Below are 15,724 nucleotides of genomic sequence, written 5' to 3'. Positions count from 1 at the left end.
CAGATAGAAACACAGACAGGAAGGGAGAGAGATGAAAAGCATCAATTCTTCGTTGAGGCTTTGTTGAGTTGTTCATTGATTGCTTTTTCATATGTGCCTTGACGGGGAGGGGGGGGTCCAGCAGAGCAAGTGACCCCTTGCTCAAGCCAGCGATCTTGGGTTCAAGCCAGCGATCTTTGGGCTCAAGCCAGTGACCACAGGGTCATGTCTATGATCCCATGCTCAAGCCAGCAACCCTGCACTCAAGCTGATGAGGCCATGCTCATTCCTGCAACCTCGGGGTTTTGAACCTGGGTGGTCTGCGTCCCAGTCTGACGCTCTATCCATTGTGCCATCGCCTGGTCAGGCTAGACAGATTTTTAAATGATGACCTTGAATCAACAAGCTGCCCTAAGCTCCCAATCCTGTTTCATTTTTCTTTATAATATTTCATCTTCATCTGATACTTGCATATATACATGTTTTTTATTCTCTCTCACTCACTGTAACCTAAGTTCTTTAAGAGCAGGATAATTGTTTGATTTGTTCAACAGCATCTAGAATAATGTCTGGTTTGTGGCGGACTCTCAATAAACATTCATTTAATAAATAAATGCATGAAAAACAAAAGGTAAATTAAGATCATTATAGTCTAAGTTTGCTTGACTTTTAAAATATCTTTTTCTTTAAATATATTGCTCACAAAAATTAGGAGATATTTCAAAATGAATATGAAGCAATTAAAAATAGAAGTATTTGATTTTTTATTAAAGATTATCAAAAAAGCAAACAAGTCGGCCCTGGCCGGTTGGCTCAGCGGTAGAGCGTCGGCCTAGCGTGCGGAGGACCCGGGTTCGATTCCCGGCCAGGGCACACAGGAGAAGCGCCCATTTGCTTCTCCACCCCTCCGCCGCACTTTCCTCTCTGTCTCTCTCTTCCCCTCCCGCAGCCAAGGCTCCATTGGAGCAAAGATGGCCCGGGCGCTGGGGATGGCTCTGTGGCCTCTGCCCCAGGCGCTAGAGTGGCTCTGGTCGCAATATGGCGACGCCCAGGATGGGCAGAGCATCGCCCCCTGGTGGGCAGAGCGTCGCCCCATGGTGGGCGTGCCGGGTGGATCCCGGTCGGGCGCATGCGGGAGTCTGTCTGACTGTCTCTCCCCGTTTCCAGCTTCAGAAAAAATGAAAGAAAAAAAAAAAAAAAAAAAAAAAGCAAACAAGTCAAAGAAAGTTGTTTGATTATGCAAATGAGATGCAAAACCAACTTTTATTTCATTGGTGAAAACTGCACTATACAAAAGGTTGAAAGTACTGGAGTAACCGCACATTTCCTGATCCCCTAATTTTTGTGAGCAGCGTGTTTATCCAAAATGATAAAAGTTAAGACTTGCAATACTTAAATTGGTAAGCTTCCTTTATCTAAATTTTTTTTATGGACTACGCCATTTCCTCTGTAATTCCCCATAAATATGGCATGACAGTAGCTAGCAGAACCCAAATGTCATCCAGCTGATCGCTATTTCAAAAGGATCATATTACAAAAAAAGATTTCAGTTTAATTCATCTCACCGAAAATTGGAAAAGATCTTGAATTGCTGTAATAAATAGTAAGATCTCCTTTGCAGCAGCCATTCCACAGTTGGTTCGAGTTCCACTTCTTCTACACCACCTATTCTGGCAATCTGTAAATGTAAAGCACAAAGACAGGATTTTATTTCTAAAAGACAAAGAAACAAAAACAAGACAAAACAAAAAAACCCTCCGCTATATTCAATTAAGAAAGCCTGTATTTGGCTCAGAAGTACTTGTCTTTGTAATTAAGCCTTTTCCCTGACCTCATCTACACCCAAATTTGATTTCCATTCCTTGTGTCTAACCTTTGAAACGAACGAAGCAGAAACAGTCCAAAATTCTTTGCAATATTTAGCTCTGTGGGCAGAGACTACCCGAAGATCATACGGGTAATAAAGGACTTTAGGGTTCTCCCGAGGAAGGCAATATACAAATTCTCCACCATCTTTCAAAGGTTCCTGAGGTTAAAAAAATGTTTTTTAATGAACTTGACCAAATCAAGTAGTAAAATGCACCACAATAATATAGTTAAGGGATTACAACAAAGATAGCCTCAAAAGCCTAAAATATGTATTACTGGCCCTTTCAGGAAAAGTGTGCTGACCCCTGGTTAGCACAGGGGCTCTCAATTGTGCATCAGAATCACTTGAGAGCTTAGTAAAATGCTGCTTGCTGACCTCGACCCTGGAGTCTCTGAATCAGGAGGTCTGAGGTCTGGGGTCTGGGGTGGAGATGGGAGCATGCATTTTAGGAAGTCCTAGGGTGCCAGTGCTGCCCGCCTGGGGCTGCACTTTGAGAATCCCTGATCTGAAAGTCCTGTTCAGTCTTAGATCACCTGTAAAGACAAGATCGCAGGAGGCAGACCTCAGTTCTTACCACAAGTTGTGCCCTCCGGTCATGGGACCTTAGAAAAGATAAGATTTCTCTTAAGAGTCTAATGGGTAAGGAGAAAATGGAAAGAATAAGGAAATACACAGATAATGAAATAGAAAGTCAAGTACAAGGGAGAGAGAGGACTGAATGTTATAAAAGCATGTTGGGATTTTTCTTTTTTCTTTTTCTTTATTTTTTCCATTGATTTGGGGGGCAGGGAGAAGTATCAAATCATTTCACTTAGTCTTTCCATTTTAGTTGTGCATTCGCTGATTGCTTCTCGTACGTGCCCTGACCAAGGTCAAACCTATGATCTCTGGCATACTGGGTCGACATTTTATCCACTGAGCCATCCAGCCAGGGCCAGGACTTCTTTTTAAATCACAAAAAACTGATAAACATAAACATAAGAGTAGATTCAAATTTCAGGCTGGTGTCTCATCTGATCTCCATTCTTTAACCAAGCAAAATGAAATGATGTCAGACACTTTTCATAAGTATTCCCAATGAAATGAGATTATAATTTGATATTAATGTAATCATAATGTAATAATGATTCTTATGTAACATAATGAAGGAAATAAAGATTAAGATGCAATTTCAAATATTAATAGTATAACATGGAATAATACCTTTAGAATAATCTTCTGCACAGCAGTTTTGGGGTTTCTGTATTCCAAATGATGGTCTGGTAACACTGTTTGCCAACCAAGCTTTTCTCTTAGCCTTAATATATGTGTTACAACATCATCATCCTTTGGTTCTGGTTTGGAACATTAAGATCCAATAGAAGGGTGAATATGGGCATTATTTAAAAGTAATGTATAATATGTCAAACATTTCTACATAGAGAAAAAATTTAAATGGTAACTTACACTTAAAGTTTACACACACTATAACATTGGAGGAAAAAATATAGCTTAAAATTGAAGTTTAACTGAAGCTGGAAAGAAGAAATAGTATTTTTCCATTTAAGAAAGATATTACAAAAGACGTAATTACACAGGTAGTTAGCAAGAAAAGACACTAGAGCAAAACCAGTTAGGAGGATTTCCTGAATAAAGGCCTAAGCTGGGGCGAAGGCACTAGGAGCAGAAAAGAAGGGAAGGCTATGCAAGATGCAAAATATTCTTCCGGAGATTACTCTCATCCACTAGACACCTTTCAGACCAAATCTTTCTCGATCTCAGCAGCTGACAATGCTCTCCTTTGTGAAACATTCACTTTTCCTGGTCTTTGTGCACAATGACCTCCAGGCTTTCCTCTTACTCTTGAACTTCTTCTCGTGGTAAAACAAATCATGGGAGACGAAGCATGCCAAAGCCATGCTGGCAAAAACAATGCTGTGAACTTGCTCAAGATTTTTGGTCCTCCAGAAATCAGAAACACCAGCTGAGCAAAAGAATTTTTTTTTTTTAATTCACTGAGAGGAGGGGAGGCAGAGACTCCCGCATGTGCCCAGACCGGGATCCACCCAGCATGCCTACTAGGGGGCAATGCTCTGCCCATCTGGGGCTGTTGCTTCATTGCTCAGCAACTGAGCTCTTCTTAGCACCTGAGGCAGAGGCCATGGAGCTATCCTCAGTGTCCAGGGCCAATTCACTCCAATTGGGCCATGGCTGCAAGAGGGGGAGAGAAAGAAAGAGGGAGGGAGGGAGGGAGGGAGGGAGGAGAGAAGCAAGAAGGGGAGGGTGGAGAAGCAGATGGTTGCTTCTCCTGTGTGTCCTGTTGGGGAATTGAATCCAGGACATCCACACACCGGGCCACTGCTCTACCACAGAGCCAACCGGCCAGGGCACAAAATAACTTTTACACTAAAGATTAAATGCGAGTTGAACTATGCCATGAAAGAGTGTTAAGTTTTGGAAAGGCACCACAAGACCCTAAGAGTAATTTCCTCTTTCAATTCTGTGCCTGAGCTACCTCAATTGTCTCACTCTGGTCTGGGCCTTGTCAGTTGCTTAAATGTGGAAATACATTTAAAATACTTAGTTGAAAAGAAAGCTAATAAAGGTATAAAAGAGAGAAGAGGTACTGAAAACTAATATTAGGAAATGGTACAAACTGTATGTTCAGCCAAGAGTAATACTACAGACTCAGATATGAAAACAGATATCAAAGCAGTGTGGTGTTGGCACAGAAGGAGAAAAATACATCAGTAAAACAGGTTAGAATCTAGAGATATGAGAATTTGCAAAATACAACCCAGTAAGTGAAAAAAAAGTAGTATTTCAAGTCAAAAGAGATATTATTAACTGTTCATAATTTGTAATGGGAAAGTGATTAGCCATTTAGAAAAATACACAATTATCTATGCAAGTATATCTGATTATTATAAATGGATAATATTTATATGTGGATTAGAGAGCCATATATAGATGGGTTAGAGAAGTAAAGGTAGAAAAGAAAATAATAGAAATATTAGAAGAAAATATAGGAGAATATGTTTATAATGCTGGGGTAGGTGAAGGCATCCTGAAAAAGAATCAAAGCATGTTAAAAGGAAAACTATAAATTTCCTTAAACTAAGCAATTTATACAGAAGAAAGCCACCATAAACAAAGTTAAACATAACTAACAAATTGGAAGAAATGTTTAAAACCTATATTAAGAGGCTAGGGATCAAAATACCAACCATTTTAAGAATTCTTCCCAACCATTAAGAACAAATATTTTAACAGAAAAATAAGCAAACACTATATAGGAACAGGCAAATGGCCAATAAACATATGGAAAAATGTTTCACCTCGTTAGTAATCTAGGAATTGCGCATTAAAAGGACAAAGAAAAAGCTGTTCTCACCCACCAGTCTGGTAAAAATTAAAAAGTTGGAAAATAACAACTTAACTGCTGACAAGGACATTCCTTGAATGCAGTGTTGTAAAGTAGAAATTAACACATCCATTCTTGATGGTATTTTGGAAGATTTAACAGTTGGGAAATGGAAGTAGTTTAGGACAAGTTTTTAAATTTTTTTTTAATTATCTAATTTGGAAATGAAAGAATCATGGATATTTACTAAAGAACAGACATTACACACTTAAGATTGGAAGGTGACGCACTCCCCTCGCATGTGTGTGGATGGTCTGATCCCAAGGTAGCAATCCTTTATCTCAGAAATATGAGGAGACTGGCCTACATTCCCCTTTCATATTGAGTCAAGAATACAGATACCAAGGGCAAGGGCAAGAAATTGCCCCTTTCAAGAGACAGCCTTCCAGAAGAAAAGCATGAGAGAAAAGCGAGGGGGCAGAATAAAGACTGAATTTATTTCGTCTATGTAGACACAACAATAAAAGATCTGTTATAGTCACCACAATAAAAACTCATCAGTGAGGACTGAGGCTAAGTTCTAGTGCCCCCTCCTTACAAACTTATAGCCTTGAAGAAGGAATATTACAGAACAGGATCTTCAGCAGTAGTAACAATGAAGACAGTGGTTAAGGAAGAGTTCTGACATCTAAGGGTAAAATTCCATATTCACTTCCTAAGGATGAAAATAAAAACTGTCTTTTAAGCCCTGGCCGGTTGGCTCAGCGGTAGAGTGTCGGCCTAGCGTGCGGAGGACCCGGGTTCGATTCCTGGCCAGGGCACACAGGAGAAGCGCCCATTTGCTTCTCCACCCCTCCGCCGCGCTTTCCTTTCTGTCTCTCTCTTCCCCTCCCGCAGCTAAGGCTCCATTGGAGCAAAGATGGCCCGGGCGCTGGGGATGGCTCTGTGGCCTCTGCCTCAGGCGCTGGAGTGGCTCTGGTCGCAACATGGCGACGCCCAGGATGGGCAGAGCATCGCCCCCTGGTGGGCAGAGCATTGCCCCATGGTGGGCATGCCGGGTGGATCCCGGTCGGGCGCATGCGGGAGTCTGTCTGACTGTCTCTCCCTGTTTCCAGCTTCAGAAAAATGAAAAAGAAAACAAAAAAAACTGTCTTTTAGAAAGTTTATAACAGAACTTCTATTGCCTGGGAGTTTATAACGTAATTGAGGATATTATTTTAGTCTGTGAATGTGTCCTCATAATGTACTATATGAAAACGATTAAAAGAATAATCCTGATGTTAAATGGTTTGTTCATTCTAAGGAAAGAGGTCAGTCACTGCAGACTAGGGTCCTCCTGGAGAGCTATATAGAAGACTCACAAAAATGGACCTTAATATAAGGCTGTAGGTGAGTGAAAAGGGAAAAGAGAACTTCCTAGAAAAAAAAAATCATTCTATAAGAGTAAATTCCAAAGGCATGAATCTCAAAACAGCAGGCTACAAAAGGATATAAGAAAATGTCATGAATGTGTATATTTTAAAATTTCATTAAAGTATTATGCAAAGCATATAAACATATGTGTATGAATGAAATACACATATCATTCGTAGGTACATAGCTCAACGAATTTTCAAATATTAATGCACCCTATAACCAGCCCAAAAAGTCTGCTTTGAAACCCTAATTCCCACAGGACCAACCACTATCCTGATTTGGTACTTCAGCAAAAAACAAAAAAGCTTCCTTTTTTCCTAGAAAACTTAAAAATATGTATTAATACAAGTAAGAACTTCAGGTATAGAGAAAGTACAAACTGGAAATGTGAGTGGAAGAAAATCTGTTTAAACATGTTATTTGGGGATTTAAACTCTATGCCAAAGACACAAAATTATTAAATATAATGATATAAAGCTCTACAGAAAGGACAACCATCAAAATTTATCTTATTTCTAGTTCTATAGCCATAACCTTCATATTTGTCTTAATTAAGAACATAGACATTGAATAGTTTGTCAATTTTTTAATCTGATATTTTAGGCTTTCAAAAAGATTGTAAACAATTGGTTAAGCCACCAAACACAAAATGCAGTAAGGTTTCTTCTAAAATCATTGTTCAATATAAGCACACAAAACCACAGAATAATTTGAAAAAGAATAGGGTCTTTTAAACAAGCTGGGTTCGTAATACCACATACCTGTTCTATCATATGATACAAGCCTTTTTCCCTTGGCTTTTAGACAAGTGTGAGTTTGATAATTTTCTCCCTTTGTTTTCTCTTTCTCCTGCCAGGGAACTGGTTCTGGGGCAACACCTTGCTGAGTTCTATTTTCTTGAAGGTACTCTGAAAATAAAACCATTACTAACAATAGCCAGCATGAGCCATAATACCATGGTAATTCTATATACCAGCCCTGGCCAACATTTTCCACGTAAGTGAGTATTTATCATACAGTATTTGTTTCTTTCTGACTTATTTCACTTAGCATAATGCCCTCTAGGTCCATTCACATTATTGGCAATGGTAAGATTTCCCTCTTTCACATGGCTGAATAATATTCCATTGTGTGTGTATACATGCATACATATATGGGTGTATATCTACTGTGGTATACATACATATATATGTATTGCAATATATATGTATATACACACAATTTCTTTTTATTTTCTTTTTTTGTGATAGAGACAGAGAGAGAGAGATAGGGGCAGACAGGAAGGGAGAGAGATAAGAAGCATCAATTCTTTGTTGCAGCACCTTAGTTGTTCATTGATTGCTTTTTCATATGTGCCTTGACCGTGGGGCTACGCTCAAGCCAGCAACCTTGGGCTTCAAGCCAGTGACCATGTCTATGATCCCATGCTCAAGCCGATGGCCTTGGGGTTTTGAACCTGGCTGTTCTCCGTCCCAGTCCGATGCTTCATCTACTGTGCCACCACCTGTTCAGGTTCACCACAATTTCTTTATCCTTTCATCCACTGATGGATATGTAGGTTGTTTCCATGTCTTGCAAATAATGCTTCAATGAACATGGAGGTGTAATATATCTTTTCAAGTTAGAGTTTTTGTCTCCTTTGGCTAAATATCAAAAAGTTGAATTGCTGGGTCACATGGTGGAAAGGAAGATGAAAGAGAAGAGGTGGACCCCAAGTTCCTACGGATACGGCAGAGGCAGAGCTCTAGAGCTGAGCCAGTGGAATTTAGCTGAAAGGAGAGGGGGAGCTGCCCGAGACAAGAATGTATTGCAGATGGGGCAGGGGAGCTGGAATTTAGATGTTTCCATTTGATCACCTTTATTGTTCATTTTTTATTTTTATAAAATAAGAGGCATAGTCAAGTAAGAGAGGTTAATAGTTAAACTGACAGTTTAAACAGATGTTATGATGAATGGGAGGGAAAAGTAGAAAAAGACAGAAAATGACACCAGGCAGCACTGAGCCCCACTGATGCTGGAGACCGTGAATTAGGAAAAAGAACCGATCGATGCAATTGTGCACGTTTTCTGCAGAAAGGCTTACCAAGCCAAGTTTAAAGCAGAGAAAACTGACAGCAAAGCCGATTAGAGCTAAAGGTCTGCCAATCTGGGTGCAGAGGAGAGAAATGGGACAATGGAGGTGAAGTTATTGGTAACAGAGAGGCTGATCTAGGATGAAGTAAAGACAAGAATGGAGACCCAAGAAAACCGTTATTAAAGGGAGGACACAAAAGAGCTGTGCCTAAAAGGAAGATGTGGTTGAAAAGAATTACCGTATTTTTCGCTCCATAAGACTCACTTTTTCCCCCCAAAGTGGAGGGGAAAATGCTCGCACGTCTTACGGAGCAAAAAATACGGTATTTTATTAAATTATTTTAACATACCATTTGGTTCAGAATATTTTTTTCTTATTTTTCTCCTTAAAACTCTAGGTATGTCTTATGGTCAGGTGCGTTTTATGGAATGAAAAATACCGTCAATATTGAAAGTGGCAGAATTTGGGAGAAGGAAGAAAGACTAAAAGAACGGGGTTTTGTGGAGGAGTAATCAGGATCCTGGTAGACAAGAGCAACAGAGCAGGGCCCCCGAGGGCACTGGGGACTTAGGAGGATGCTGACCCACTATTAGGGTCTTTACCTCAGGGAAGAAAAGGGGGGCACTAGAGAAAGTGATATGAACTGTAAATTGCTCCAGGAATGTCAGATATTCTGGTGGTAGCAGTGACATCACTGTTGTCATTTCTAATATTATGATCATATTTAAATTATGTTTCCTTTAAAAGAGCGTGTTTATATTAAAAAATGTTGCTAATTGCTATGACCAATGAAATTAGTAAAGTACCAAACCTTGTATTTTGAAAGTAGACTCTACTGTTTCAATCTATGTCACTTGTTAGATTGATTTGATGCTATGCAACTCATTTTTCATCTCCAGAAAAGAAAAATCAACATGCCTGGATAGTAATTATCCCGATAAACTTCTGGCTTTTCTGACGTCATGGGTACAGAAAATGTTTTAGGTTTCAAGGTTTCCTTTTCTGTCGTTTTAGCTGGTTGGCTCTCTGATGGTGTGACACATTCATAATTTGGCTCTTCACATTTTAAAAGCCTAATATGACAAAGAAAATAAACTGCTGTGGTTAACATTATAACTTAAAGTTTAAATCTTATTCTGTACTTTACAATATACTATCCTTCAAGCAATGTTTGGTAGGCACTTTGATAAGCAGATCTGAAACCTGGAGAGTCTAGTTAAATGCTAAATAGGCTTAACTGATATTAAAATTTTAAAGCTGGAAGGAACTTAAGAATCCTCATCTAATTTTAAAAGATGAAGAAATGTTACTCAACTAAGAGGCAGAGTAAGGGCAGAATACAGTTTTCTGGCATTCAATACTCATCCATTACCCATCTTTATAAACACAGTAACAAAAGCAACTACCAACATGGCCCTGGCTGGTTGGCTGGGTGGTAAAGTGTCAGCCTGGCGTATGGAAGTCCTGGGTTCGAATCCCGATCAGGGCACACAGGAGAAGCAACCATCTGCTTCTCCACCCCTCTCCCTTTTCTCTCTCTCTCACTCCCCCTCCCACAGCCATGGCTCAAATGGTTCAAGAAAGTTGGCCTGGGGCACTGAAAATGGCTCCATGGCCTTGCCTCAGGGGCTAAAATAGCTTGGTTGCAGCAACAAAGCAATAGCCCCAGAAGGGGTGGGGGGGTTGCCAGGTGGATCCCAGTCACCAAGCTTGTAGGAGTCTGTCTCACTGCCTCCCACACTCAATTAAAAAGAACAAACAACAACAAAAAAAAACACAACCACCAATATCCCATATCACAGTTAAAACCAAAATCTTCTCACAATACATTAGCCAACTATCTACGTTGTAAATGCTGGGAAAACCTTGTCATAAGAACAGAATCCAAAATCAACATGGACAACTGACTTATGCCATAGAGCCTATTTTTAGAAAGCAGAGGAAGTTCAAGGTTCTGTAAATATACTTCCCCATGGGGAAAAAAATATACCTTGGTATATTAAATAGTACATGAAGAAGCTAATAATTCTCTTCAAAGGCAAGCACAACTTCTTTGAACTTGTTTGGTGACAGTGTTATTAGGCATTCTTAAGCCCTTTCTTTTTGAACACTTTGGGAGTCTCATTTGTTTATAAATACCTTGAACAGTTTTCCCTTCATTGAAATGTCTATCCATATACTTTGTTCTTTGTTCTTTTTTTTTGCACTGATTTACTGTTGTTGTTTTTTAACAATGTTTAAGAGTTCTCTTCACATTTTGCATAGTAATCTTTTGTCGTTTTATGTGTGAAAATATCTTGAGGTTTGTACTTCTCCATTTCTTGAGGATGTCTTGATAAACATAAGTGCTTAACTGTAATACACGCTTACTTATCTGTCTTTGCCTATATGATGTGTGTTGTTAATGTCTTGTTTAGAAAGTATGTCCTCACTTCAGGGTAGTTACTTTCCCTAACAGTTTTAAAGTTTTGCCTTTCACAGGTCTTATAAGTCAGACATAAGTCTTTAAATCCTTGAGTTCTGAATATGATATGATGGGCAGATTTGATTTCTAACCCTTCCTCTTCCCATAAGGATATACAGTTGTTACAGCTCTGTTGCTAAATGCTCATCTTTGTCCTCACTGGCCTGTCACACCAAGTCTGCCATCACTCAAAATGTCCAGTTATCTATTACTGGTTCTTTATTTTTATTTGTCTATCCTTGTTTCTGTATCACACTGTTTTAATTACTATAGTTTTGATAGCTATAAGTGAAGATCCCTAAATGTTCTTTTCCTTAAAGAGTGCTTACAAATTCTTGGCCCTTTGCTTTTCTATATAAATTCTGTTATGCTCTTATTTAAATTTTATAATTTTCTCCATAAAAGTTAAACACATCGTTCTAAAAAGAATTCTTTCTAGGCATTTTATTTTTCCTGACTATTACAAATAGGAGTTATTATTTAATTACATTTCCAATCCATTGCCAGACTCCAGAAATGAGGTTCGCTTACAGATACTGATTTTAGTCTAGCAGCTGTGCTAAATTCACTTACAAATTATAAAATGGTGCAAATTCTTTCTTTCTAGATAATCACTTCATCTATGAATGGTAATAGTTGGTCTCTACTTTTTCAAGACTTACAGTTTTCATTTCTTTTTGCCTCCCTCCCCCTTTTTCTTTTCTTACTGCCCTAGGGACCTAGGATGTTGAATACAATGACAATAGCAAGCGTCCTTGTCACTTTTCTGATTGAAATGTTTTTAACATTTGACCAGTAAACATGATATGTAAATTCTAAGGTTTTTTTTTCTAATTTCTTTTTCTAATTTCCTTTCGGAGCTCTCGCCTTTCCCCCATGAGTAATCCATAAAAGTATGTTTGTTTTTCAGATATTATGTTTCATCCCCAATGTATGGGCTTTCTACTTAACCTCTTGTAACTGACTTCTAATTTCTCCGTCTGTTCTGCACCGCCATCTCTGACCCACAATCCATTCCCGGAACTAACCACCTTTTGCCTTTGTGGGAGTTCTCGATTGTTGGTTAAATTCTCATATCCATCAACCTCTGTCACTTGTGTGGCATATTCATGGTTGGTCTGAGGGAAGGAGAAAGCAGCCATGGTCCCTCTATTAGGTCCCACTCCCAAAGAAAGTAACGTTTTCTGAACTCCAGAACCCTCACCAACCTCACATGACACCTGGCATTTTTCACCATCAGGCGGACTCACCACTAGCCATATACTGCTGACATTTTAACCTCATTATATCATTTTTTACCTTGGTCTTGTATTGTTTTTCTTCCTGTTCATGTTTCGATTTCTTGATGTTGAATCAATGGGTCTATATGTTGCCATATTTTTTCTTTTCTGAATAAAATGAATTACTAGGTTGTAAAAGATATTTTTTAATATAAAAGATAATTTCATAGCTACTCAAAACTGTATATATTATATATATAATTATATATATTATATAATATTTTATATATATATATATATATATACACACACACACACACACCAGTGTCACTCTAACAAGTTCAATTAAAAAAATAAAAAATTTTTAAAAGCCTGCACATAGAATCTCCAAGTTCTCGGGAGGCTTAATTTAATGCCCCTGCTACCTTCAAGTGTGTCTCACACACCCTATAATTTTCAGACTCTTCACTCTGCTAGCTATGCTTCCCGGGGCAGTCTCCAGGTAGCCTAACTCCCTTTCTTAAGCAATTGTGTTCCTTCTAAGGTTGATGAGTTTATGTAAATACAATTCTGATTTACTGTCCTAAAGATAATGATAATCTTTTCAGGGGAAATCATCCCAAAGAATTGAGGGAAGTAGACAGAACAGATAATCTGAGCTGATGAATTCTGTCCACCATTCACTGCACACTAAAGGAATGCCCTATCTTAACAGCATTCCTCAGCTAGAACAGAACAAAAGGGGATAATATAAAGAGGAGAGGGTCTCTTTATGACTACAGAGGGAAATCTAACAAGATACAGAAAGTGTCCAGATAAAGATGAGGCAGTGCACGGAAGTAAACCCTAACTAAGAACTGAAGCCAAGATGCTAGCCTAGAATAAACACTGAGATAGAAAGAGCTTCAACTGGCAAGCAAACAAACTTCAGACAAATCAAATCAGACAGACCGAATCGGGCCAGGGACAAAGGAGTCCTCACTAGAAGTGATAGAAATCTCTACATCTGGCATGAAACAGACAACTCCAGTATCCGCGTGGGACAGGCTACCTAGTGAGGAGACTTGGGGTGCAGAAAGAGTTCCAGTCGGAACCCAAACAGTACCAAGAGTGGCCACAGAAGGACCACTCACTGCAGCCAAGAACTGAAGGACAGAACTTGGGGAAATACTCAGGGGAAGATGGAGAGACAGATGTAAGGAAGAATCCTACCGGACTGAAAAGCAGCCCTGAATCAAATCCATTCTGGATCTGCAATGGAGTGGAGATCAGCAGAGTATTTCTGAGAAAAGGTCCAAGGGGAAATATTTTATGCTTGTGGGCTAGAGGAAGAAATAAAAAATATTATGTATGTACTTATATGACAAAAGAGAAAACATATTTTTTTTCCCCCGAAGCTGGAAACGGGGAGAGACAGACTCCCGCATGCGACCGACGGGGATCCACCCGCACGCCCACCAGGAGGCGACGCTCTGCCCACCAGGGGGCGATGCTCTGCCCCTCCAGGGTGTCGCTCTGTTGCGACCAGAGCCACTCTAGTGCCTGGGGCAGAGGCCAAGGAGCCAACCCCAGCGCCCAGGCCATCTCCACTCCAATGGAGCCTCGGCTGCGGGAGGGGAAGAGAGAGACAGAGAGGAAGGAGGGGTGGGGGTGGAGAAGCAAATGGGCGCTTCTCCTATGTGCCCTGGCCGGGAATCGAACCCGGGTCCCCCGCACGCCAGGCCGACGCTCTACCGCTGAGCCAACCGGCCAGGGCCAACATATTCTCACAAATGTTTCACTGAAGAAATTCAATATATCATAAGAATAATCGAGTATCATTTTTTAAAAGGCCTATTCATGGGAAAAATAGAATGCTTTTGAGGGGGATAACATCCTTGATTGGGATTCAAAATTAATGTTACCCATCATCCAATGCCTTTGCCAAAACCATTCAGCTGTGGACCATGACAAAATCAAGTGGGAGCCCAAATGTAAGCCATGGCCGGTCATTTGCCAGCCCTTCCCACAGAGGCTGTGCCAACCCAAATCCCTGCTTCAACTTTGGAATGGCTCATGTTTTGTGCCCGCCGTTACCACCAAACAGCCAATAAACCAAAGGAAAGTGGTTTAATTGCACTACTAATCAAACAGTGTAAAAAAAATTAAATGAGTTATTCTTTTTTTTCCTACGGGACAAGTGAAAAATACTAAGTTAACCTCACACTTCTCCACAGCAACATTCATTTCCCTGGGGGAAAAAGAGTAGCTTAAGAATTTTATACAGAGCCAAGTCCCAGGCAAGTCTGAAGATAACATTTTCAAACACACAAAATTCAGGAACAATATCACCCATTAAACTTTTTTGTAAAACATACGTGATAATAAATCCAACCAAAACAAAGATGAAGGCAAAAACATGCTAATAAGGAAAATAACAGTAAGAGCATTAAACTTATTTAAATATAGAATGAAGTAAAAACTATGGGTTACAAAGAAAAATGGAAATTACTCTTTAGCTAGAACCACTCAACAATTAAAATAGCACATATTCAAACTTGGACGCAGCTACAGTGGTTCTTAGAACTTAGAAATTAAAAAGAGAAGAGTATTAAATGAATTTAGTATTCTAAAGATGAAAAAAAAATGTGTTCAGTAAAGAAGCTAGAAAATGAACAAGTTCAAAGGAGGAAAAGTTAATAGAAAACGAACAGTAATCAAAATCAATATAACTAAAAGCTGATGAAGGGAAAAAGGAAGTTCTCAAAAGACTCACTTACTCCAATAAAGCACAGGTGAGCGTTATCACACATGGAAAGAACAGAAAATCCCTCCACAAACTCAGAAAAAAGTTATCGAATTCATTCCTTGAAACTAAAACGATTCCCAAATCAGACAAGAATACATGCACCAAAAAAAATTATAGACAACATAAATGCAAATATCTTAAATACTAGCAAATCAAATCCATTAATGTATGTTGATATATAGATGTGAAATATATATCTATAGATAGCTTATCCCATGAATGCAGGCACATTATCTATGAATGTTATTAATGCAATTCTATATATTAACTTAGAAGTTATAGCTATCTACATTTAATCACATATATACTCAGTTATACTTGTGTTAGTACACACATATGTGCATGTGTGTATTACATAATAAATAGCAGCAGTGTTTTAAAGAGTTCATTACCCATTTATGATTGGGGGGGGGGGGGACATACCAAACTCTCATTAATTTAAAAGAGAGCTCACCTGGCCTGAGATGAGAAGATGACTTAAGAGTGAGGAACTCACAATATAATACACAGATAATATACACCTGAAACCTATATAGGTTTATTAACCAATGTCCATAAATTCATTGCAGC

General features: G+C 39.2%; 1 protein-coding gene across 1 annotated transcript in view; it reads right to left on the bottom strand.

Annotated features, from left to right (window-relative positions):
- Window positions 1-12,522, bottom strand: part of DNAH14 (dynein axonemal heavy chain 14) — a 227,336-nt gene extending 214,814 nt beyond the window's left edge. Inside the window, exons 1-6 of the mRNA XM_066360143.1 lie at window positions 12,446-12,522; window positions 9,626-9,755; window positions 7,370-7,514; window positions 3,053-3,183; window positions 1,853-2,005; window positions 1,545-1,657 (exon numbers count right to left, since the gene is read on the bottom strand). Coding sequence (XP_066216240.1) covers window positions 1,545-1,657; window positions 1,853-2,005; window positions 3,053-3,183; window positions 7,370-7,514; window positions 9,626-9,755; window positions 12,446-12,522 — 749 coding nt within the window. The remainder of the gene's footprint in view (window positions 1-1,544; window positions 1,658-1,852; window positions 2,006-3,052; window positions 3,184-7,369; window positions 7,515-9,625; window positions 9,756-12,445) is intronic.
- Between the last annotated feature and the right edge of the window lie 3,202 nt (window positions 12,523-15,724).

The sequence above is a fragment of the Saccopteryx leptura genome, chromosome 1 (assembly GCF_036850995.1).
Source record: "Saccopteryx leptura isolate mSacLep1 chromosome 1, mSacLep1_pri_phased_curated, whole genome shotgun sequence".
Taxonomy (NCBI): domain Eukaryota; kingdom Metazoa; phylum Chordata; class Mammalia; order Chiroptera; family Emballonuridae; genus Saccopteryx; species Saccopteryx leptura.
This window is presented reverse-complemented; position numbering and strand designations above follow the sequence as displayed.